Here is a 25946-nt window from a genome sequence, read left to right on the forward strand (position 1 = left end):
AACAGCTCTTGTGAAAAGCAAACCAAACCCAAAGTCTTAGAGGAGTTCTTGCAGTGGGCTTGGAAATCCTGAGATTCCTATGGATTTACATGAATGAATGAGTTTACACAGCTGGGCATGGTACTAGAGACGCTTGTGTCCGGAAAGGAGGCTGGGGATGCACCAACCTTTTACTCTTGAACACTTGAGCTAGCTGGAAGCATTGAACAGGATCATAAAATAGTAGAATCCCAGGTTGGAAGGAACCCCAAGGATCATTGGGTCCAACCTTTCCAGGCAAAGCATGGGCTAGACTCCATGTCCCAGCACCTTGTCCAGCCAGATCTTAGCAGTGTCCAATGCTAGGGAGTCACCGCTCCCCTGGGAACATTACTCCAATGGCTGGTTGTTCTCAGTGTGAACTCTTTTCTCGTGCATCCAGTGGGAATCTCCCCAGGAGTGACCTGTGCCTGTCACCCCTTGTCTTTTCCATGGGACGCTCTCTGAAAAGGGAGTCTCCACCTTCATAGCCACCATTTAAATGGTCCCTCCTCCTTCCCCTCTTCTTCCTTCCACAAATCCAGGATTATGAAGCACCATTATTCAAGGTGTCGGATGTATTGACTGATGCCAGCAGCAGGACTTACAACAAAGAGAATGCCTTTGAGTAGGAGGAGCCTGTTCTCCACACCTTGAGGAGCAGTTGCTCTCCTAAAACTATTTGCTGTTAAATGCTGGGAAGAAGGGGGAGCTGTCCACTTGCACCCCATTTGCCTGATGGAGGATGTGTGCTGGTGGTGTTATGGTGAAATGTAATGTTCTTCAGAGTGGAAAGGGAGGGGTTTTTTGGTTTGGTTCCCTCCCGTCCCTCTCTGCATGTTGCCTGGAGCTCGCCTAGCTGTGGTTGAAAGCAGAAGAGAAATGCAGAAGTTCCTGCTACCGTCTGGAACGCTTTTTCCTCTTGCAGATTTAAAACGCTGGCTGAAGCCTGATCTGCGCTCTGTGTGCCTGCAGGTGAAATTCAGACTGGCAGGTGCTTAAAGCATCTTGCTGGCAGCAGCAGGCAGCATCTTCCTCTTTGCTGGTGGGATGTGTTGGGGTCACAGCATCCCACCTCAACACACAGGCTTTCCTTGCTCCCGGAGCTAGGAAATTGCATTGCGTTCTGTTCTGTTCCAGGCAGGTTTCTGTGAGGAATTACAAACATGGGAATTCCTTGCATTGTCTTACGGGTTTCTGCTGTTAATGATTCAGCTGCATGAAGCCGAGACACAAATAAGCCTTTACCATTTATGCTACCAGTAACCTAGTTATAACATACGGATTTCTCTGTATGGGGCTTGAAAGTCAGAGGGTGAGTGCGTGAATGCATCCATGTTTAACCATCTGTAGCCAAGTACAATTACATGTACTGTGAGGGCAGTGGTAATTACCCTGTCTGTTAAGCATGCGGAATTCTTCCTTACTGGAAGATTATCCTAATACTCCCTTGGTATAGCTTGGGGCTGCAGGGAGCTGGATCCCTATGCTACAAATGAAACAGGAAGAGGTGCATTTGTGTGTTGCATCAGCTTTCAGCCAGTTTAAAATAACGCGTTGGGCAAGAACGTGTGTCCTGCGTTCTCTAAAGACTATTGACAAGTTTCTCTTCTTTCAACAAACGCCCCTGCTGCACATCCACGGAAATAGTTCCTGTTGTGTTCGTAGCTCATAGGAGAAGGCTGCGTTCGTGTAGCAGAAGAACTTGCCTGTTTTCAGGTAGTGTTTTAAACCCAGGAGGATCTGCACTTGAGGGGCAGATTACAGTGCAGTTAGGAAAGACTCTGTGAATGTTAGCAAATGGTGCAGGTGAGGGGTGGCTTCAGATGCCTCCAGGCAGAAGAGGTTTGTCAGCAGTTTCTTGCTGAATGAAAAGGCTGATGGTTTGTCCGTGTGGAAAAGGAGCAGTGTTAGCTTTATCTAACTCCTTACCCCATGCAGCGCTCCAGGCTTGGGGAAGAGAGACTGGAAGCTGCTTATGGGAAAGTACCTGGGGATGCTGATTCACAGAGCAGAACGTGAGCCCTGTGTGCCCAGGCAGCCAAGAAGCCCCCAGCATCCTGGCCTGTATCAGCACCAAATAGTGTTCACAGGCCATATAGACAAGGCCCTCGGTGCTATGGGTGAGTGGTGGCATTGGCAGTGTTGGGGAATGGTTGGACTGCATGAGCTTAAAGAGCTTTTCCAACCTGGTTGGTTCTGTGATTCTAACTCAAATACAGTGTTTTGAGTTGGACTGTTTTGCCATGAGCCCTGGAAGAATTAAATAAGTGCCTTCTGGAAAGACTGTCGAGGTGTCCTTGTGCTTACTTGAGTTTCTTTGCTCCCCAGGGAAGGGAACGGCAGAATGGATGTATAATGCATGAAGCTGATTGTGGAGCAGGCTGGGAATTTGGGGCTGATGGGGGGTTTCTGTTGGCTTGTTTTTTTGACAAGTGCTATCATATGGGAGTGTCCTGGCACTTTTGGAAGCCTGGGCTTTATTATGTTGCTTGTTTTGGGTATGGCGGAGTCTTGCTGCTTGTTTACAGGGCAGGACAAAAAGCAGCTCGGGAATTGCATACAAGATGCAGGAGATCACTGACACTCCAGCGATCCTAGCCCTCAGCTCGCTGTTGAGGGAGGAGAAGGCTTGTAAAGAAGGTGTTCTTGTAGCTTTTCCAAGGTGAATGGGTTATTGTGCTTGTTGATGTTTGAGACAATGAAATACGGCTGCTAATATCCTTTTATGTTGGCAGTGGAGCAAAATGAACCTGCTTCGTGGTAAGACTCAGTGCGAGGTTCCTTTTGACTTGCTGTAACAGGACTGATCTGAAATCATATCTTAATTCTCTTCCTAGAGCCTTGATTGCAGCTCCTGGACATGCAGCAATAAATGCATCCTTCAAATAGTGATTACGCATTATTGCATGTACTTGCAAGCTGACTAGAGGGACTGCAGTATGAAATCTCTTGTACGACTTCTGTAGAGGTGCCTAAAAATAACTGCACGTTCCTCTTCTCTGTTTTGCTTTAGTTGTAGGATAATATTTTTGTTCTCTGCTTTGGTCAGGTTTGTGGTTTGCTTCAGTGTAGTTAAAAAAGGAGCATAAATGGTTGCTCCAGCAGGCTAAATGGCTGTTGACCCTGAACATTTAAAGCTTGGCTTTAAAGTATCAGTCCATAAATGAACTGTCAGCTCCAATGTCGGAGACTCATTTAGCTTCTGCTCCCTTTCTCATTGTGGTCTTTTAGGTGCAGAGTAAAAATAGTGGTGTTGTTGAGACCAGAAAGCAATGGAAAGGTCATTCCTATCTGTGAAGAGAGGCACTTGCACACACACACACACACACACACACAAGTTTGGGTGTGCTGTTTCCAAGCAGGTACTGTGCTTCTGAGGCATCCATCAGCTCGGCTGGACCTCACTTTGTGTGGTCCATCACTGCTCCATGCTGGTGCTTCTCCCGTTTCTCTTCAACCAGGTGTCAGCTGGCTGTAAACCTTGTGTGTAAACTCCCCAGCTCCTTCTGTCTGTCCGGTGCTTATTGCTCTGATCCGTGTCGGGCATTTCTTGGGGTGAGAGCATGGGAAAACCAATGTGTACGAATACCCAAACTCATCCGACTCGAGAGGCCGGTCTGTTGGAAACCCACTGCAAATACTGTGTTGTAGTAGGGGATCAGCAGGCAGTAGTGAGGTTATCTTGTGGTACTGTTTTCTCTACTTGAATCAAAATGGGAACTGGAGTGCAGTTCACACAGTAGGCTTAAAAGTGCAAAATTGCTCTTTGTCCCTAAAGAATGAAAGGATTTCAGATCCAGGGTCTGAAGTTACAGTTAATACTCTGTTAAACTATATTAAAATCCTGCTGTATTGAAAACCCCAAACCCATAGAAACGATGCTGTACCTGATGAGCATTTGATACGCTGTTGATCTTTACTAATCTACAGTTAAATTAAATACATATAAATCAACATCTGGGTTTTTTTTCTGTGGCTTCAATTTTACATCAGGTTATAAGGGACTTAATTGTGAGCCCATTGCTCTTGAATCATAGAATCACAGAATGGTTTGGGCTTGAAAGGACCTCAAGATCATCCAGTTCCAACCCCCACCACAGGACTGTGTCACCTCCATCTTTTCTATGTAGGGTACAGACTCTTTTAAAACTAAATAAATAGCCTCTGTCCACACAGTGAATGTTCCCTGCCTTAACTAATTACTGATAACAAGAGTATCAGAGGCATAATTGGGTTTCTGCCTTTTTTTTTTGATGTTTGATTTGGTTTTGCTTCTAGGAGATGGAGCCGTTTCTCATCCATAATCCCAGTTAGCCGTAAGGTCATAAATCCTCTACTTTTGAACAGCACATTTCCTTTCTGTGTCACACTGCTCTGTGTTTCCTACTCCTCTGAGTATGAAGGAGGAAGGTTTGGGGTCTTTTTTTTTGCCAGTATAAGAACTGTTTCATACAGTTCTGCATTAAAAGGCGTTTACTGGATTTTGGAAGCACTTCCCAAGCCGGAAAGATGAGCAGAGCTGCACAACATGCTCTAACAGGTTCTGCAGTCCTGAGCGCCTGCCTTTCGGGTGCTGTCAGTACAGAGGCAGCCGACTGGGGCTGGCCAAGTCCTGCTGCACCAGTGGTAATTATTTCAACTCGGATGTACCAGCTATCCCGGGAAAAACAATGGAACTCGGTGAACATCTTTAGAAAGCTCTTCCTCTTCCATCTCCCCCTCCTGTATTTAAAGTGGGAGCAGATTAGCTCGCAGTGGAAAATCTTTGTGATAGACAAAGAAGCCAAGCCCTGATATTTGTCTTTTTTTTTTTACATAGGAGAGGTTTTTTTTAGCTGTTTTCCTAACTGTAATGTACAGGAGTACTGCTGAAGTGGTGACTAATGCCGTGCCCAAACAGGCCCTGTGAATCTGTGGAGGAAGGATGTAATTCCTGCCCTCCTCCCCATTCAGACACAAGTGTGCCATCAGCGATTTGACGTGGGAAGCAAAGAAACCTGGATGGTTAAATGTAGGTCACAAAAGTTGAAGTACCATCCGGTCTCAGAAAGGATATATATGGCTAGAGGGAAGGACAGAAGGGAAGCAGGAAGATGGGCTGCAACACCAAGGCTCTTCAGGAAAGGGGAATTCAACCCTAGTGAAAGCAATACAGCAAGCCCTAAAATAGCTCAGACAAACGTATGGGAAGGAAATCAGAGGGGTGGTAAGACTGTGGAGCAGATGGTCTACTCAGTAATGCGTCACCTCGCAAAAATAGCAAGTAAGTGAAAGAACTCCTTTTTCAGTAGATAAAGGAAAAAAATCAGGTGGGGCTGTGGGGGTAGGTGCTCTGGTTCTGCAGGGGAATGGGGGGTTTTGGACTTACAAGAATGAGTTGCTGTCAGGCGCTGGGATGTTGAGTAAAAAGATGCTCAGGCTGGTGCACTGCAGCACAGCAAAGTGTTGTGACCGGCTTGCCAAGGGATTCTGGTAGGGTTTAAGGGTAACGGGGTTGCTCTGTTCCAGGTGTGTGTGTGTGTGTGTTACTGTCAGCGTGAGCGATGTGCTGAGATGGCAGAAGCCGTTTGGGAATAGGCAGTTACTTGGTTTGGTTAAGACCAGGCAGGTTTATAAGGACATGCAGAGCAGCCTGATTGATAAAGCAGCACGAGGGAGCAGCAAGGAGACAAGGACGTGGCGCTAAGAGGATTAACAGAGGCTTAGTTAGTGTCTTAATTCGTGAAGGAAGGGGGCAGGACAGACATGAGTTTGTAGATAAAAAGAGGACCTTGATAGAGAATCTAAATCCAGAATTGGGCAATGCTTCAAGTACGTGGAAGAAAATAGATTGCTTTATCTTCGTGCTCGTCTCCAAGGGATCCAGGAAGAAAAAAGGGGTGGGGGAAGCGTATGAGGCAATGGAAAGGTAGAACATGTCCGGTGAACAATGAACACTCGGCACAGCTAAATCCAAGGAAAAGGAAATACTCCCACCCACTCTTCTTTCCTTATCCTTTTTCTCACAGAATTAGCATCTCCTTGGGAGGCTGCTGAGGCTGGGAACTCTCCCGAGGGTTGAGATGACTTAGGCATTTGTGTGAGTGGAAGTAGGAAGTGTTACAGTAAATATGCTGGGCTTCGGAAAGTGCAGAATTCCCGTGCTTTGGGGCATCAAGTGCATTTCAAAGTCATTCTGTTGGTTTGGATTGGGTTTTAGTTTTAAATCCCTCCAGATGCCAGAAAGGGAGAAGCAAATGCTTGATGGGCATAAGGGTCTTTTCCAACCTGGTTGATTCTGTGAAAACAAAACCCCCAAACCCTTTGTTTTTATATGTTGCTCAGCTCTTGCTTGGGCAAATCATCAGGAGCCACTTGTCTTAAGAGCATATGAGTATCTTCCACTTTTAAGAAGTTGGCACGAGGCTGTAGTACGAGTGGAGGTGTTGTGGGCCCTTAGCTCCGTGGATAGCAACAGAATTAAAGAGAAATTGCTCTGGCTGGCTGGAAACTGAACGGCAGTAATAGTTGAAGTGCTTCCAGGCATTAGTGACTGCTGGAGCCACGCTGCCTTCACCTGCCCGATTCCAGCTTCCTAATAGCCATTGGCTTCCCAAGAGAAGAGCTGTGTGAGGAGCTGAGGTCTGCCCTGTAGCCCATGAATTCCCACCTTGGGTATGCAGTGACAAGTCTGAAGCAAAGGCTGGTGCAGTAGAACCAGTCTTGAAGTTCTCCAGTACAGCTCTTGACTTCTTTCTTCTCTTAGTAAAGAGAAATTCCAAAGTCAGTTGATGTGCGGTTGGAACTCCTTGTCGCCCCTTGAGACTGCTGACATCTCGTTTTGGCAATTCACATTGGAGACCCTTCTAACACAGTGCAGGTGGTGCCTGGTGGCCATGCCCCTCTCTTGGGGCACAGGATGCTCCATGAGTTGTGATTATGAAATAAGCTTTGCTTTTGATGGGCAGGTTAAATCCTGACCAGTTGCCCTTGTGGAATGAAAGGGGTTTTCAGAAGGGCTTTGAACTTAATAATGCGCTTGGCGAGAGCTCCTTTCTCATTCACTGTGAGTTTACAGAGCACATCTGCAAAGCAGTTTATGTGCCTGTTGCGTTTATACTAGGTTTGTTGGAGTCAGTTTTCACTCGGGGGTGTGTGTGTGTGTTTGTGTGTGTGTGTAAACCTGCCTGTGCAGGTGTGTGCAAGGAGCAACCCCACACTTCAGAGTCTGTCTAATGGATGCGAAAACCTCTCTTGGGCATGGGGAGGCCTCCTGTTAAAGTGCTATCTCAATACACCTTTCTGAGGCTTGCGAAAGGAAGGTGCTCCACTTCTCTGCTTGGAGGGGGTGGGAAACCACCTTTTATTACTGTTTGCATTGAATTACAGGAGTTAATCATTGCCCGTGTGTGTGTGTGTGCATGGAGGGAGAACGTGCTCTCTGAAGGCAGTAAATCTGGCACTGGTTTCTTCATCTCCGTGTGCTCAGGAAGGTGATTTTCCTGTGTTAGGTGCTTTGAAAGCATTTTCAAATGCAGGAGCCACCGGTGAACCGTGTCTTACCAAAGCTGCTCTTGTAATGCTTGTGTAGTGTTGTGTATTCTGAAGTAGAACTGTGCACCCTGAAATGCAGTTAAATCTGCCAAGCCATTAGACGTGGCGACTCGTACGTTTCTCAGAGGCAAAAATAATTGCAGCAATTGCAAATGGTGTTTCCTTATCAATATTCATTGTATGGTAATGAAGGACAAATACACAGGTGAATGGAAAGAAACTACTGTTTTTAACACTTTACCTCCTGTCTCATGTATTGAACTTCAGGCATCGGCAGCTGATGTCAAGAGAGGTGTAAAACCTCCCTGCCAGGCAGATGTGGGATGGTCTTCCTCCTTAACAGAACTTGCTTTACATCCCGAAGAAGGATGCTTTGCATCTCTTCTAAAGCACTTGTGTTTGGGTTTTTATATACTCTTGCCTATCACGTCTGGTGTTAAAACTGGCTTTTCCTTGTGGTTTCTGTTTGTTTATGGGGTTTTATGCCTGCTTTGGTCAATAGTAATTTGTTGCCCTCCTGAAAAGAGTAAGTGACATTTGTAGGAATGGTTGTACCCTTTGACTTTGCGTTTGTTCTTATTACTGTAAATACAGCAGTGCTTGTAATTAGAGTGCTTTACTGTTTTTAGGGAGCATAATGATGTCAGTTGTGTAGCCTAATGTTAACAAATACAAAAATGCTTCTTTTCCAAATATACATCAGCATTAGAGTTCCTAACGTAGAGGAGAGCAAAGTCCCTGGTTAATACATTTTCTCTCTTAAAATTGTGTTGAAGGCAACATTTCCTTCTACCAAAATCATTCAAATAAGACATTTAATTTCGTTTTATGAAAGAAAGAACAAATTTGGTTGTAAAGAACGTTAAAAATGAGGTGTGATAGAGCAGAACGTGGAGCTCTGTAGTATCTGTTCACGTTGCTTCGTGGTCAGTTGGAAGCGAGCACTTTGCCTCCAGCTAAGCATGGAGGGCTTGAAATACCTATTTGCTTGGTGTGAACATGAAAGCTTTGCTTATGGCTCTTCCTGCCCGTGACCTTGAGAGCACGGCTGTGCCCAAGTGCTTCTTGCTGGAACAAAAGCTGGTTCTGTCTAAGGCTTGTTTGAGTTCAGGAAGCAGTGTTTGCTGAAGTCAGGTCTTGGTGGCGCAACTCAGCTTGCAGCAGCCACACCTCTGTGGAGCAGTTTGGGTGCTCAGTCTCAACCTTTGTTCACAGCTCTGTTCCTTTTCCAGCAAAGCATCCGAGCTGGTTTGCTTTCTCCTGCTAGAGGCAGAGCTTCCGAAGGAAAGGCAGCAGCAAGTCCTGTTGAGGTCTGCAGTAGCCCTGTGTCAAAGGGACTGGATGGCAGCAGGATAAATGGATCCTCTTCCTAATCATTGTGGTAAGGATAGGGTTCAGTGTTCGGAAGCGTTGAACGTGGGCTTTGTGGAATAGGATTTCATAATGCTTGCAACCGGGAAAACCATGCAGAATGCCATCATTTGGCTCCAACTGCACAGGGATACTGGATCAATTTAAGTAGGTACATCATTAATGGCATAATATGGTTTTCAGTGTGCCTCTGGGGCATTGTGTTAACATTTGTCTTTGGTAATGGTGTTTAATGCAAGAATACCTTCCTAATGAGCCATGCTGCTGCAAGTGCTCCCTCTAGGACTGTGTAAAGCTGGTTTCCACTGCTTTATGATGAGGATTTGCTTTTCTGTGATTATGGATTTGTAAGAACCCCTTCAAAATGAATAGCTTTTGGACAGCAATTACAGTTGTGCAGCGTATCTCAGCGCTCATGTTGGGGTTGGTCCCCTTCCCTGTCCTGTTCCTGCTGCGGATGTTGACCTCTGTTCCCATGCTGCACGTGCTCGGGGGAGCGCGCAGGCCGGGTTTCTGGTGAGCGTGAATTCTCGCCGCTATCAGACTGAAAGCGAGCGTGTCGTTGCACATCAGCTGTTCTGACTGCGCCGGGGACAGCCCAGAGTTCTGAACTCAAGTCCTGCAGGATCAGGGTTTCAAAAGCAGACCCTCCATTTCTGCCTGGAGCCACCCCTGTTTCTGCACATGCGGCTCTTAACCGTCAAAGTTTGGTACTGAGACTTCTGAAGCTTGCTGTTCAGATGCGAGCGCTAATGTAGCTCAAGCCAAGAAGTGCTCTAAGCACCCTTCTGGAAAGCTTGCTGACTGTAGAGGGCTGAAGTGGAGAGCTGCGGGCTTGGGGAGCGTTCAGTGCGTTGTTACTACTCCTCTCCAACCAGATGTGATGCCAGGGCTTGAACCCTTGCTTACAGCAGGAGTAAACAAAGCAATCTTTCTGCAGACAACTTGTGAAGAAGTGACAGGAGCAGTGTGTGCAGACTGTAGGTTTTCTGTTTCTGTGTTCAGCTATGCCTTGTCTTTGTACTGATTTACTACCAAATGATGGGGCAGCTGACAAAGACCCTCATTGGACCATGCTGTGCACAGCGTGATGTTCATCACCATGGTCCACTGTTGGCAAGTTAAAATGGGCATGCAGAATTCTCCCTCTACAAACACAGACATGTTTTCCCTCTAACTTGCCAAGAATGCAACGTTCCTCTTACGTTTCTGCTTTCTGACTTGACTTCTTCCAGGGCTCATCAATGCTACTCCTTCCCTAAGGCCCTGGGAGGAACTGCTGAAGGATATAGGCATATTATGTACCTTGAAAGACTAAACAGCCATTTCCACTAGGCATGGAGTAGGCAAATGGACTTCTAATGCCAGGTTTTCTTCATGGGCAGCGCTGTCTGACTGGCACATGGTGACCAGATTCAGAAAGTGTCTTTTTCTAATGTCTTTGAGATTTTAATGTAAAGATGTTAAGATTTTAATATGGTTACCAAAGTATTTAGTGTAATTTGCCATTGAGGGGGGGAACACCCCAAACAATTTCCTTATTGAATGTATTCCCAGGCACTGACACATGCTGATTTGCTTGCTGCAGTGCAAATAGGGATCCAGTGTGCTCAGAGCTTGTATCTGTCTAGGAGACAGGCTCCAGAGAGACTAACTACAACTTTACTTGAATTCAGCCTGCTTGCTGGAAGAGGCAAAAGAGGCGGTTTACAACAGCTGTTAGGGAGGAAAAAGCTCTTCTAGTTTCCAGGACATTGACTTGACTATTGCCTTCCCCTTGGGCCACAAAGTAAGTGGTGACTGCTAAGGTGATGTGAAAATGGGATGGCAAAAGACTTGGGAAAAGCATGAAATCATCTCCTTGACGAATGTTTCAATTGAGCGTTGGTTTTCTGGCTGCATTTCAATAGAAATGATACCCATTCGTTTGGCGTGTGACAAGCTCTGAGAAGGGCCTGGGTATGCTGTGGGTGCTGCTTGCTTAGCTAGGGACTGGGGGAAGTGGAGAGTGCTGCTAATTGAGTACTTGACTTTATTCTACGCAGAGATGATCCGTTTTACTTGAAGACAGATTTACGTGATCTTCGCAGCCCATAAATCACTCCTGCATTGCCTCCCTGCAAGCAAGCCTATTGGCAGTAGAAGACGTTACTCAAAGTGTGCCTGTTTTCAATTAGCTCAAGGAAAACTCTCTAGTCATGGGAAGAACATCCATCTCTGTTACCTGCCCTGAGACTTGAACACCCAAATACGTTTGCATGAAGCTTACTCTGCATAAGCAGTGATTAGTGCCGATTATTCCATAGGAGAGGGTAGGAAGACTTGACACAACTGCCTCTGAAGTGTTTCTAATCCTGAGGTTCGGGGCTGTGACCAGTTGTGGGATAGCTCCTAAGAAACGGGGAAGTGCAGCAAAATATGGTTTTTGGCTTGGCAAGCAGAAAAGGTTTCAGAGAGCAGCTGGGCATCCGTGGCAGGTCCGATGCATGCTGCAGCTGGTGGGTCACTGCTGCAGGGTGCCAGGACACGTCAGGCACCACGGCAAGGCAAGGTTGTTGCCTCACTCATCCTAAAATCACAGAATCCCAGAGTGGTTTGGGTTGAAGGGACCTTAAAGCTCATCCAGTTCCAACCCCTGCCACAGGCAGGGACCCCTTCCACTGGAGCAGCTTGCTCCAAGCCCCTGTGTCCAACCTGGCCTTGAGCACTGCCAGGGATGGGGCAGCCACAGCTTCTCTGGGCACCCTGTGCCAGCGCCTCAGCACCCTCACAGGGAAGAGCTTCTGCCTTAGATCTAACCTGAACTTGCCCTGTTTCAGTTTGAACCCATCACCCCTTGTCCTGTCGCTGCAGTCCCTGATGAAGAGCCCCTCTCCAGCATCCTTGTAGCCCCCTTCAGATCCTGGAAGCTGCTCTGAGGTCTCCACGCAGCTGCGCTCCTCCATTCTGAACAGCCCCAGTGTTCTCAGCCTGTCTCCATACGGGAGGTGCTGCAGCCCCTGAGCATCCCCATGGCCTCCTCTGGGCTTGCTCCAAGAGCTCCATGCCTTAACTCGGTCTTTTCTCTTCTGGGTGGAAGAGCAGCGCTGGTATTTGTTGCTTTTCCTCCTTAGCAGCAGTTTTCTGTATACTCTGTGTACAGCCTTCCCCCTTGTTATCTCTGGGGTCGGGGAATTGGGAGCTTTTTAGTTTTCTTTTGTGTTTTCTGCCTTGCACGTAGACACCCTCGCTTTGTATTTGTTGCTTTGCCCGTGTCATTGTGCCACAAGGGTTGGCTGGTCCTTGGAGTTAGAGGTGACAGAAAGATTGTGTGTGCTCTCACGGTGTTTCTTGTGTAGCTGGTTCCACCTCTCCTGCAGCGTCTTTGCTCCCTTAACTGGAGAAAAGGCAAAGCACATTGCCGGCTTTCCCAGAAAGCTGCTTGGCTTCCAAGGGGAATTGAAATGGTTTTCATCTGTGACATTCCCTATTGAAACCCAAGTCTGTGTGAACCGGCGTGCTTGGAAATGAACAATGTCCTGTTAATGCGGGCAAGTCAAGATCCCCTTCTGAAGGCAGAATGGGTGATCTTGAGTTGTGTGAGGCTGCCAAAGTAAATGTCAGTTCAAGTCTTGTGGCTTGCACTTCGCTGGAACAATGCACCTGGCCTTTAAATAAAGGTTTTTTTCACTTCCTGATCCAGGACGAAGCCCTCATTTTGTTCTGGCTTGCTGTTAGCGAACAGATTTCTGAGGGCCCTGAATTAATAAGCACAACTGTTCTCCATTTCCCCAAAGAAAAAGGCCTTTACTTCAGCACCTACGTGTTACCTATGTGTAAAACTGAAGATGAAGATACGACGTGTTTAGGAGCATCTTGTCAGCCTGTTCTAGCGGGGAATGCAGGCTGCTTGAGAGCACGTGGACAAGAAGCCTGCTCTGTGGCAGGATTCATTGGGGCTCGCTCAAGCATGCAAAAGACTTCATGCTAAAGAAATACTTGATGTACGTTTGTATGCTCTCTAATGGGAATTACTGATGTTTTGGTTAATAGCTCTTAAGTTTGTGACTTTTAAGAGACTGCAGAGATCTTCATGCAGTTTGGGGCTGTTCAAGAAGCTCTGTGTGAAGATGTGTTAGTAAAGGAATGGGCTTCTATTACAGACTTGGTAGAAGTGGCTGTAACTTACCATAGCCTGGAGTGCTCTAGAGAAGGAGGTGTTGTGGCAGACGGCCGCTGAGGGACCTTTATCTGCTGGCATTACACTGCTCAAGATGCAAAATGTTCTTTCCTAAGCTTAAAATCCTGGCTGAGGCTTGAATGTCGCATCTGGAGGAGCAGCATCTCTTCATCATAGTTGTAGTTGGAAGGTGAGGATGGCAGAGGAAGAGGAGAGCCCCGACCACGATAAGCTGACTTGCATGAATTCACGTGGCAGGTGAGTAGCTCTCTGCTGCATAACTTAAAGAGATGGAGCCTTAGGGTTGCCTCAGTTGAAGCAGCTTTGGGGGGCTAACAAGAGAGGTTCTGCTCCTTTTGGAGTCAATGGGAGCTTTGCCCTCGGCCCCTGGGGAGAAGCACAGGTCCAGCACAGACTGCAGTGTGTGCAAAGCTACAGCTCTGTGCTTCTTGGATACCTTGATGCTTTGTTTCTGCCTGGAGCACTTCCTAAAGGAATGGTTTTGAGGGATGACAGGGCTGTCACCGCAGCCCCAAGTTAAACCTGCTTGGGGCTGGGTGCTGTACTGAGATGTGAAGGGGAGGCAGTGCTTGCACAGCGCTTTGGGTTGCTTTTCAGGAACAGACAGTGCTCTGCAAAAGGCTGTTCTTTTATCCCTTGCAGAGAGCAGTTCTTGAGTTTAAACATCCTGTCTCTTCAGGTTGTTTGGATAGAGCTCAGGCGAGCACAAGGAGGAGAAAAGAGATGCTTTATGCGTGAGGAAGCACTCTGTTTAGCGCAGTAAAAGGCTGGTATGTCCCGAATACGTAAAAGCGGGAAAACTGCTCTTTTATGTATTTAAAAAGGGGTTAGGGAATAAAAGGGCAGAGAAAGCATGATGGGTTTCTTCCAGCCATGACTGATGGAATCGCTGCTGCTTACATCAGTTGTGAGAAGGTGGTGTTCCTAATGGCCATCGGGTCCTTGGTTCATGGGCCTGGCCAGAAAACCTTCCTGCAGAAAACGATGGGGTTACAAATGTGGTGGAATCAAACTGAGAGGGTGGATGCTCAGCAAGTGCAGTAACAGCACACGCACTCCTCTGTTGATACTGTCTCCCAAGGCCAGCGAGTGGGGGCTTCCTGCGTCACTTGGCTTTCCGAGGTGGCACACGAGGGCTCCAGCGGAGTTTCCTTCTTTGTTGCTTTTGTTCATCTGTGGGGGGTTTTGTTGGTTTGGTTTGATTTAGGTTTTGGTTTTGCTTTGGCTTTAGCTGTGATGTGGCTTTGTGTGCCAGGAGCCAAGTGATGCGATTGTGCCTGTGGTACCTGTTCTTACGCACCAGTCCCAACGGGGGTTTTCAGTGGGGTTCGCACCTCTTCGTTTATACACGGGGAAAGATTGAGAAAATGAAATAATGCTGAAGAGGCCCCATAGAGCTGTGCCCTTTAGACTTCCTGTCAGTTATCTTGTTCATTTTGCATTTCTTTTATTGACTGTGAAGTCGTCACTGAGCAGGGATAAAATCATCGTCGGTTACGCAAATCAGTGCACTTTCCTCCTTTCCTAGTCCATCTTACTGCTTTGGACTCGACAGCAGTCTGCTGCTCCTGCACAGCTAACGGAGCATTTTCCACAGCTTACCGTGCATGACATTGTTTGTTTAAAACACCCCAAGCACGCAGGGCTGCTCCCTGCACCCCTCACCCCAAATAATTCCATAGAATCCCAGCCTGGTTTGGGTTGGAAGGGACCTTAAAGCTCATCCAGCTCCAACCCCTGCCATGGGCAGGGACACCTTCCACTAGAGCAGCTTGCTCCAAGCCCCTGGGTCCAACCTGGCCTTGAGCACTGCCAGGGATGGGGCAGCCACAGCTTCTCTGGGCACCCTGTGCCAGCGCCTCAGCACCCTCACAGGGAAGAGCTTCTGCCTTAGATCTAACCTGAACTTGCCCTGTTTCAGTCTGAACCCATCACCCCTTGTCCTGTCGCTGCAGTCCCTGATGAAAGGTCCCTCTCCAGCATCCTTGTACCCCCTTCAGACCCTGGAAGCTGCTCTGAGGTCAGAAACATTGGTCATCTCGAAACAACTAAGGACGGAGAGCTGGATTCTTTTTTAAGTAGGGTGCAGAGATGTTTGCCTGCTGAAGGGAACTTGCACTGTCATGCTTTCAAGTAAGGGTGAGACATGCAAAGTGGGATGTACTTGCTACAAACCAGTGATTCTGAGGTGTGTATTTGCTCTCTATTGAAGTCTCGGGCAGATGTCCTTTTTAGGCTGTATGTCTGCCCCACCAAGGATGTGAAAACAACGTGTGTATGTGTGTCTTTATGTTTTAATGGCTAAGAACGCATTAGAGATGCTCCTGCAGTTTGCATGCGACACCCAGAGCAGGTAGCCCTGTTTGCGGGTTGCCATGCAAACTTGGCAAGGGAACAAGAGGTACCGTGAGGCATTTCTGCCTGAATCTGGAAGAGGTGTAGGTTTCGTTGGTCATCCAGGACAGTTAAAGGAACCAAGGGTGTTGCCACTACAATGGGCTTCACGTTCACCTCGCAGCACGGCGAGGGTGCGAGCCGCTTTGCGCTGGGGTAGGCGTTTCCATCGCGAGGCCTTTCGTTGCAGTTTGAAAGCAAACCCTAAATCAGTAGTTCCTTTTTCTTCTAGCGCCGAGGTTTTTAGCAGGGGAGAGCTTGTCGAAGCGCTCGGTGCATACCTTGTCATGGAAATTGTGGGAGAATGTGAACAGGACAGAAATAGCCCCAGCGTTTATCTGATAGTTCCACAAAAAGTAAATATTGAGCTTTGTTTCTCGCCTTGTAATGGGCTATTAAAGTACAGCCGGGTTGGGAGTGGAGGGCTGAAGGGGACAGTTTCCCCCTAGCAGTCGTGTAAAAGCAGGAGAGGTTAAATCTAGGTGGGCTTGTTGCTCCCTGGCTCCGTGTGCTCAGACAGATTTAAAGCCTCAATAAAAAGACTAAGGGTGAATAAACTGTGCTGTGCCCCAGGAGACAGCAGGAAAGATCAGAGGCGTTTTTCCTACATCCCTGCTATAGCAGGGAATGTACTGAATTTAAGTGAGTAGCCGAGGGAGGGAACACATCCTACCTAAGCTGCAGGAATCTGGCCCGAGAAGGACTCGCTCACACAGCAGTACCAATAGGAGTAAGGTGCTGAAGTCTTTCCACCCGGAGTGATGCCTGTTGCGCTGGGGCAGTGGGAGACCTTCCGCTCCTGAGCCAGGCTGTGGGTTGCTGGAGTTTAAACTGTTGTCATACAGTCTGTGATGTGTCAATGAACCTGCCTTGAGCTGCCTCTTGGGAAACCAGTCCAAGTGAAGCCGGAGCTCTTGGGTTGCCTTTGGTTCTCATGCATCAGCCTCGTGTAAATGCCCTTATAGAATAGGTTTTCTCTACCCTGAGCCTTCTGAGTAGCCACAGCTAGATACACAAAATTGCAAATAGTGCCTTGCCAACACTTGTATAACAGGTGGATTCTGGTTTTCTGCTGAAAAAGCCTTTTGTGCGTGTGTGTAGAGCTATTGCAAATCATTGCTAACACACAGCGGTTGAAAGGGCTAATAGGATCCTGTGGCCTTTTGATGTTCTGACAGATCCCCTCTCCCCTTCATCTCCTGCGAATGGGTCCCAGATCACAGCACAAGTCTGTATCCATCATGGTCCTTACCCACTGCTTTGTTCATCTGTGAAATGTTGTAGGTCTCTGCCTTAGATGTTATCCATGAGGCACCACACGGGTTCTTGCTTTAGCTCTGGATCAAGTTCATTGCATCATCCTTCATTGGATTATCCTTTTCTGAGGAATAAACTAGCCAGGTAGAATCAGATTTGCCTTGCCTTCATTTCACTGTTCAGTTACATTTACTTGATTTCTTTTGTCCAGGTCTTGCATTATCAAGGTCATGCTTATGTGCTCTTAGCACCGAGATCGCTTTTCCTTCTCTCCCAAGCCACTTCCTTTCCCCCTCCCTCTTGTAATGATTTTGGGTGTCTCTCTGGCTCCGCGTGCCAATTATTTCAGCATTGTGGGCTGGAGATTATCCAGATCCCCTCATTCCTTTATTGTAAATGGTCTCATTTTGTTTCCACACTGCATGTGGTAATAAACATTATCCTACGCTCATCTTCAGTGCAGCATTTTATTCTCTACTGAAACTGTGCCTGCTTACTTTCTCCTACGCAACCTCTTAAGCCTAATGTGTAGTGTTCTCCCTCTTCTGTGGCAGGGCACTCCAGTGCTGCCATTGTCATCTTCATGTGGAAAACGATTCAGCAAGCAAGAGAAATGAGTGCCTGTATTATTTTGTATGTGCGTGTGTTTAAAGGAACCCCGCTTTTCTGCAGGAGACTGTTGCTCTGGGAGCAGAGGCTGGGTGGGAGAGCTGAAATCACTGGAAACACGTTTAGAGGGGAAATTGGGGCAGGTTTTTAGCTGCTGGACAAGAAATGGGGCTGTCTGAGCCCAAGGAGTTGTATGGGATCTTTCCCAGACATGATCCCTTTACCTTTAGTTGCAGTTCTAGTATATGAGAAGGTTTAGGAATGGGAAGAGGTATGAAATGTCTGACTACACCAGTGATCGACTCCAGCTCCTCTAATAGTAGAGGGAAAGCATTAGCATCCTGCGATACCCGGCAGGGTTTGGTTATAGTTGAAAGCACCAGTTATGATTTATGTTGTTCAGGTTTTGATGAGGAGGAAGCGGAAGCGGGGCACATCCTGCCTAACGGCTGCTTGTGATGCTCTGTGATGTGTATTTGCAGCGGTACTGTTCAGATGAGGATGAAAACGTTCTGTACTGTCAGCTGTGGAGATCTCTGCCTCGTGTTCTCTGTGCTAGGGGACAGTTCCAGGCTTGATTCTTCTTTGCAGAAGAAGAAACCTTTGCAGTCAATTAGCCTCAGGCATCTTGCTGCTGCTGCTCTATAGGAGCATGTTGTCTGTTAATGCCAGCACACCCAGGGAAGGATGCTGAGCGGGTCAGAAGGGGCAGGGTGAGACAAGGTCTTTGTAGAGCTCTCCAGGGGTGTCATGGAGTGACTTGTACCAGGAAAAGGATCTCGACAGCTTTGAACCCCACACCAGCTCATTTATAAACACCATTTTGTTTTCTCAGTTAACACAGAGCTTCCTTCCTCTCCTTAATGATCACTGAGGCGCATTCTGGAGCAAGCACTCCCTACCTTGGTTCTAGGTCTGTCCTTTACGAGCCGCTCTGCGGGGCCAGGTAGGCTTTGTGGGTCACAGATGCATGCATACACACGTAGATATGCACTGGGGACTTGCTGCTTTAACTGTATTTGGTGTCAGGTTGCTCCAGAGCTGTGGTGGTTTGAGATTGTACTGAGCACAGCGCATTGCTCGCTGTTGGTGCTGCTCAGGGAGGGTGCCCGTAACCGTAGTGGGGGAATAAAATACGTTCTGTTTCTTAAACAGTATGTGTTATATACATATATAGTGTTCTTAGAATAGCCACGTTATAGCCACATCATATACATATGTATAATATATACATATTAGTGTTCTTAGAATAGCCACATTTCAAAGGCCACTTTCATTTGTCCTCTCTGTAGGTGGGATATTGTTTGCTGCTATCACTAAGGGACCTGCTTCACCCCATAAGCAGGTTATTTTTAAGAAGACTGCATGTTGAGGTCTGGGGATTGTTAGAACCGAGTCCCACTCTGTCAAGAAGGGGCGTCTTCAGGCTGCATTCAACTCTTACTTGAATGGGGAAGGCTGTTAGGTGCTACTTGTAGGTCTCATTTTTGTCAGGGTCCTTCTGGGGAATGGAATGAAGTGTAACTGGTAAATCTCTGCTTTCTGCCTGCCCTCTTGATGCGCAGAGGGGGCTGGAGTTGTGTGTGTTTGCGAGGAATCCTGCACTGAGGGAGGGTGTGTGTTTCTAAGCAGAAGCAGTCCTAAGAGAAACAAATTGAGACGTTAAGAAAACATCCTTTCATAATACACTTGAGCACCTCTCCCAGCATAATGGGAGCCTTTGGGCAGTTCCTGTCGTCAACAACTCTTGCTTAAATAGGCAAGAAAAGCAAAAACAGGCTAAAAGGAAATGCTTAAAGGCAATTCAAGTACTTTGGCCCTCTGTTCTCCCCTCACTGCCAGCTTCCCCTATATACAGTTTCCTGGTTGGTGCTTAGTGTCAAACATGCCCGTTTCACATCTCTGTTCCCAGGGCTATGGAGTTACCCCCTTTGTGCACAGTGGGAAGTCAGCGGCCCTCAAGGCTGCAGGAGGAAAAAGCATGAAGATCAGGTGTGCAGCACAAAGGGAATAAATACCTAGTCTGATAAAGCATTGCCCCCGGCTGTCATTCAGCGCTCTGAGGCTGGCCTTGTAATTCAGCTCTGCTTCGTGAACTGCAAAGGCTCAGAAATGGCAGATAGCTGTCATACAACACCTGGTTTGAACAAACATTGAATCTGAACTGGCACTGTTTACAGCGAGCTGCTATCTCACTAACCCATCCTGCTGTCTGTTCCCCCGCATCCATCCCTTTTGTGTGTTGTGAAGCCAGCAGATGGCTCTGAGCACGTTAATGCTGTGTGCAGGACGGTGCTCTGCCTGCTTAGGTTAGATTGTAAAGAACCCCAAAGCAGTAGAACATCTGGAAAATAGAATGGATTGAATAATGCATGCCTTGCTTGGGGAGGTAGTTTATACTGTTCCATACCATGAGGGGTGGTATCTGCAGCAGTACCAGGGCAGCAGCCTAGAGGGGAAAAGATGGCTTTCCATTGTTAACTGCAGAGAGAGTTACTTTTCAGACTTCAGTTAACACCGCCTTGCTTTTAAGATAGAGCTAAAACATAAATGACAAATCAGTGCCGCTTTTCCTCTAAGGAGAACGTCTGTGGTAGTAACTGGTGTTCCAGATTTTAATAGTGATTAATGGTGTGGGCTAATTTTCAGGTTTGCAGCCTCCTGGGAGGCAAAACTGTACTTAACATAGCACTGTGTTATACAGAATCATAGTCCATAGACTCGCTCTTAATGAACAGCAGTGAAAGTCATCTGGTGGAGAAGCAAGTCGGTGATACCTGTGCTGGTCCTACTCCATGGGGTGCTCTAAAGCAGTTGCTTCAATGGCCTTCTGTCTGGTTTTGTCGTCTTTATAGATGTATTAAAAACGCAAGGATGCAAATCGAAGCACTTGAATAATTTGCAGAAGCAATTTTGGTGTTACCTGATGGAGTAACGGCATTACTAGCCGCTCCTTTTACAAAGGTACCCCTGGTAATCTTTTGGAACTTGATGCCACAAAAGGAGGAATGACGGTATCATGTATTTACTATAGCCCAAGTTGTCCAAATGCCATTTATGAATAGTTCTATTAGAGTGCTGTTTTTCAGAGTGCTTTTGTACCTGCACGGCTGCCTTGTTTTAATAACTTGTCAGAACTCCCGTGTTCCGTTAAAGGATATCAGTGTGAAGGGCACAGCAACCTTGAGGCGAGTCCCGGTTCCCTTTGCTGGGGTTCCTCACTGATTTTAGCCTCACCTCACTTGGGAGTGTGCTCAGAGCTGTGTCCTCTCCCACCCGGCGCCACAGCTGCCCAGCATCTCCTCCTGCAGAGCTGGGCAGCAGCAGCCAACAATTCCTTACCCCATCAAATCCTTCCAACAGGGAATCTAGTTCGAGCTGCTCACTCGCTAATGGTCTCAACCAAACTCCTCACCCAGGAGGCTCCTGCCAAGTACAGGCTATTTCCACTCTAATCCCTATTAGTGAAGAGTGGCACCTTGAAAGCAATTACCTACGAGTGGTTTATGGTGTGTTTTCAGGGATGGCTGACTCATTCCCACAGCCTGGCTCCATCCTGTCTGCAGGAAAGGGGACCTGCTCTGAAAAGCCACCGTGCTCTTCCCACCGGCATCAAAGTGCTCCACACCACCTACGCCTGCATGTGGTACAGACAGCCCAAGATGTCCCTGCTCATTGCAGGGGGGCTGGACTGGATGAGCTCTGAAGGTCCCTTGCAACCCAGAGCGTTCTGTGCTGCTGTGATTGTTGGTCTTCTGTAGAGCAGATGTTGGTCGCACACTGACACGTGAAGCTTGTGCTCGGTGGTCTCGGATGCAGCCCATCTCTTGTCTGGTTTTTGGGGTGGGAGATCAGGATCGAGCTGCAAATGCAGCTTTGCTGGCTTGCTCCTTCCAGTGCGTGTGCTGCCTAAGGAGAGCAGTTGACTCCTAAATGAGAAAAGGAAGGAGGCAGTGCAGATCGGCAGTGTTCTCTCCCGTTGGTTTTAATGCCACAGACCTGATTTTATCAGTGGAGACAGAAAGCTGCCTCCTCCGAATTGTAGCTTAATTTAATCCTCTCCTCTGCACTACTTCCCACTCCCCCAGTGCCGCACGTATCCTCCATGCGTTTGGAAGACGCTGCAGGAACAAACTGATCTCCTCTGGTTGCAGGTATGCTTTCAAACGGGTAATTCGCCTTAATGGAAGGTGAGGCTGACCACAAAGCAGATAAAATCAGGTGCCTGAGTACCCATCAAGTGCGTTACTGATTAAATCAAATAATCCTCCCTTGGGGAAACAAAGTGAGTGATTTGATCTCTTTCAGAAGACTAGCAAAGAAAAATACTGAGGTCTAAATCCTCCATTAAGAAAAGCTGGCAAGCTGTGAAGTACAGTGCAGTCCGCAACTGCTCTCTCTTGACTTTGAAAGGGGCTGGGGGAAGCTGTGTCCTAGTGATCCTTCTCGCAGTGATGCACGCTTGTCGAGAAGGTGGTGTATGACAAGGAAGAAAGGGCAGAGCAGCTATTTTGAGGGTAAATTTTGCGATAGGAGCGTGTTTGGTGTTAAAATGTGAATATCCCAGGGATTCAAGGGCAGGAAAGCTGCCCAATTCCTCAGTTCCTGATTGCTGTAGTGTAATTTTACACTTTCTTTTCCCAAGGGGTGGCAGACTATTGAGCAGTTTGACAGAAGAGTGAAAAACAGAGGTTTTGATGGGGCGGTGACACTTAAGATTGCTTCAGATCTGTTACCTTGCAAACTGACTGCATCCTCAAGCGGTGCCCAGGGAAGATGGGTGCTGGAGAGGGGCTCTTCATCAGGGACTGCAGCCACAGGACAAGGGGTGATGGGTTCAGACTGAAACAGGGCAAGTTCAGGTTAGATCTAAGGCAGAAGCTCTTCCCTGTGAGGGTGCTGAGGCGCTGGCACAGGGTGCCCAGAGAAGCTGTGGCTGCCCCATCCCTGGCAGTGCTCAAGGCCAGGCTGGAAAACAGGGGCTTGGAGCAAGCTGCTCGAGTGTGAGGTGCCCCTGCCCGTGGCAGGGGGTTAGAACTGGATGAGGTTTAAGGTCCTTTCCAACCCAAACCAGGCTGGGATCCTATGCAAATCCTGTGGTGGAGTTGTCTTGATGGTGACAATTTGCACGCAAGCAGCTGCAGTTACGTGGAGCCTGCTGAGCATGGGTTGGGGATGCCCTCTTCTGTTAATTAAAATACAGATGCTGCCATAGTCTGTGTTTCAAGGAAAGGTGCAGGGCTGGGCTGGAAATAGATTTTATTCTTGTAGTTCATTTCCTGTGCAAATGCATACATAGATTATTCCTTGTCCCAAGGCCTCGGGAGCTTAGAGCAGTCAGTGCTCTCGTCTCCTCTGCAAGGGAAGAAGTAGCCTCTTAGTTATTCCCTTAGGTCATGGACTGTCATCCTTATCAAAGGAGAGATGGGTAAATTTCACTCGAGGCTTGATTTACTTCCTGTTGAAGTTGTGCCTTCGATATGTTATGGATTGTGTTCTCTTACTACTTAAGATGACTGGGTTGATCTGGAGTGCAGAAGCGTCTTGTGGCGAAGTCAGGACATAGTGAGCTTGATCCATACACTGCCCTAACCATCCCCAGCTCCGCGGGGTGGGGGTTTTGCAGTGTATGAAAATGCCCCTTTAGGTAATAGGATACCATCGGATTCCTGCCGCTTCTGACCTTTAGTAGGTCTGGGAAGCTTTGGTAAGCTGGATTCTTGGGAAATACAACTGCGTTTCTTAAAGCCACCCAGGACCTTCTCCATTTTCCTTGTTGTGGGGTGGTTTTCCCCCCTAGCACGACGTGTCCTCGGTGACACCACAGCCGTTTAAGCTGCCAGTTCACTTGGACTCTACCGCTGCACACCGCTGTTTCCTGCCTCTCCTTCTCCCTTTCCCTAAGCAGCTATTTCGTTCTTGGCTGTGACCTTTAGCTTCATAACAGGATTGATGAGCCAGAGGAAAGAGGTCTTTTTCCTGACCTATGGAATGATTTTTCTCCTGGTAATATCAACAGACTTTTCTGTAGGCAGACGTTGCCCTTGGTCTTGCCATGTGAAAGAGCTACCAGTTAGAACAGCGGGCTGCTTGTTGTCTCTTGCTGCCCTTTGGTTTTACTCCAGAGGGGCTGGCAAAGGTGGCAGGTATGCCAGTTGTTAGTAATGTTACTGTTCCTACAGGAAGGATGAATTGGAAATCAGTACCTAGTTTTGGATCAATAAATGTTATCCAGGCTTTCGAGTAGGTGTGACTTCTAGTGTGGCAGGTTGCATTTGTTGACATAGCTGAAAGGTCTCTTGGCTTCTGCATGTGAACCAAGCTCGTTCCTCCTCCTGCCAGTTCTTTGTCAAACCTGTCATGGAAACAGTGGGGCCTTCTTCTCCCCATTTTATGTGCACTGAGTTTTCAAGTGAAGCTGAAATAGGATGTTGAGAACACTACAGAGAAACAAGAAAAGTAAGCAGAGGTTTCCGTCTTTGTCTTGGAAAGAAAATAGCTGTGTGTATCTGTTATATTCTTACAACAGCGTAGCTCATCAGCCCTGCCAGAGGATTTCGCAATACTTCAACCCTATAGTTGTAAATAAGCCATGATGTTTATTATAGTGACCCATTTTACTGGCAGTGCAGCATCTGCCATCAGCTCAGCTTAAAGGGGAGTGACAAGGGTATGAAACGGTCTCTCTGCGATAGATTCCTTTTAACCCACTTTGTTTAGGAGCCTGCCATCAGAAGGGCGATTGATTTAGGGACTGTACAGCTGTTATGTGTAATGTCACAACTGTGTCGCTATAAATGATCCTTTGATAAGGTCAAACCCTCAAGTGTTGTAAGAGCTGAAGGCCTGACACCTACATCACATTGGTGTGCACTAAGTAATATTTAAACCAGAGGTACTGTGTTTATGCTGTGTGGTCACAAATGGAGATGATCACCTCGCTCCTCAGGTGGGGCAGTTATCTCGGTACCAGTAGACCCTCGGTACCAATACATCTGTAATGCAGAGCAGTGCTGTGTGAGGGACTGCCCTTCTTCTTGGGGATGTTTCTGTAAAGGCTTTTCCACTTCCTCAGCATCTCAAAGCGGATGGTAAATGAGCAGCTCTCTGGTCTCTCTCAGAAGTAGCGGGCTCTCAGATTCTGTTGGGTTTTGCCCTTAACTGGGTTTATTTTTTAATGCTCCTGAGAGGAGTGAAAGTAGTCACCGTCAGAGCAGTCTGGTGGTGGAAATGGGCAACATTCAGAGATGTTTTGAGACGCAAGAAGGACGTTTAATCCTGTTTTGAAGGAATACGCTGCTCCTGAGCAGTGTCGTGTTTCTAGAAGCAGATACTTTATTCTGAAAACATGTTTGCAGTTGGGCTTTCCCCTGCTCTTTCCCCGCTTCTGCATGGCAAAAGCAACGTTTTTCTTTCTATTGGCATGGGCTAAATGACTAGACAGCAGTCACTTAATCACAGCTACTCCATAACCATAGCCTTGATAAAACTAAGATCCCAAGCAGTTGTCTTTAATAGGACTTAAACTTCTGCTGATCACTTTCAGGAAACAGAAACAACCATTGTATGACTGACCTGTAGTTTTAAACATAGCACTTGTGCAAAGCTCCTGTGCTTGAAGCTGTGCAGGTGCTTGAAGAGAGACAAAACTGTGGCTCTCTCCACAGAAATGATGCAAAACATCACAGAAAACAGCAAGGATGCTGCTCTTCAGGCTCTGCCTTTTCTCAGGGATGAAGCTGCATGTTCTCATGGGCCACCATGTAGGGATACACGGTCTGGGCTGTGGCCTGGAACATACAAGGATGCTGGGGAGGGACTCATCATCAGGGACTGCAGCCACAGGACAAGGGGTGATGGGTTCACACTGAAACAGGGCAAGTTCAGGTTAGATCTAAGGCAGAAGCTCTTCCCTGTGAGGGTGCTGAGGCGCTGGCACAGGGTGCCCAGGGAAGCTGTGGCTGCCCCATCCCTGGCAGTGTTCAAGGGCAGGTTGGACACAGGGGCTTGGAGCAAGCTGCTCCAGTGTGAGGTGTCCCTGCCTGTGGCTCGGGGTTGGAGCTGGAGGAGCTTTAAGGTCCCTTCCAACCCAAACCATTCCATGGATCTGATTGTTCATCAACTTTTCTGCGTGCTGTCTGTGACTGAGCAAAACGCCTGTAGGACGAAGGAGCTCGGTGTAGAGTTTGCAAGGGGTGGTAAGGGAACAGCCGCTGGCACAGCCCTGTGTTCTCTGCCGTGTCTTGGCCTGGCACTGCTCAGTGGGGGACTTCACGCTCGTCTCTATCAGTTGTTTCACCCGGTTTCTGGCAATGAAACGTGATTTACAAGTGTAGCTGTTTCACAATCGCCCTCCGTCATCCACGGGCAGAGCTGCCGGGGACGGGCATGGTTCCCACCACGCTTCCCAGAGGGTGCTGCAACACTGCTCATTGTGCCATATGCCATACGACTGGCCAGGTGAGTTTTCCTGTTCTGGTGTGAAGGGTTAGTTTTCATGCTGTTCAGGCTCCCAGCGTGCTTCCCCGTGCAGCCCCGCGAGCTGTCCTGCCAATGGCAGGAGCAGGATGAGGATGGGAGG

General features: G+C 47.7%; 1 protein-coding gene across 2 annotated transcripts in view; it reads left to right on the plus strand.

Annotated features, from left to right (window-relative positions):
* EML4 (EMAP like 4) overlaps positions 1–25946 on the plus strand; it is a 124992-nt gene that overhangs the window by 18963 nt on the left and 80083 nt on the right. The window contains exon 1 of one of the 2 annotated variants that reach the window (XM_062620920.1): positions 8804–8935. The exons of the other annotated variant lie outside the window; for it this stretch is intronic. Coding sequence (XP_062476904.1) covers positions 8911–8935 — 25 coding nt within the window. The 5' untranslated portion in view covers positions 8804–8910. Of the gene's footprint in view, positions 1–8803; positions 8936–25946 lie in introns of those variants that run through there. 2 annotated transcript variants of the gene reach the window in all.

This window comes from Pezoporus occidentalis, unplaced genomic scaffold (assembly GCF_034315485.1).
Source record: "Pezoporus occidentalis ecotype Australia unplaced genomic scaffold, CSIRO_AGI_Poc_V1 ctg225, whole genome shotgun sequence".
Lineage (NCBI taxonomy): Eukaryota > Metazoa > Chordata > Aves > Psittaciformes > Psittacidae > Pezoporus > Pezoporus occidentalis.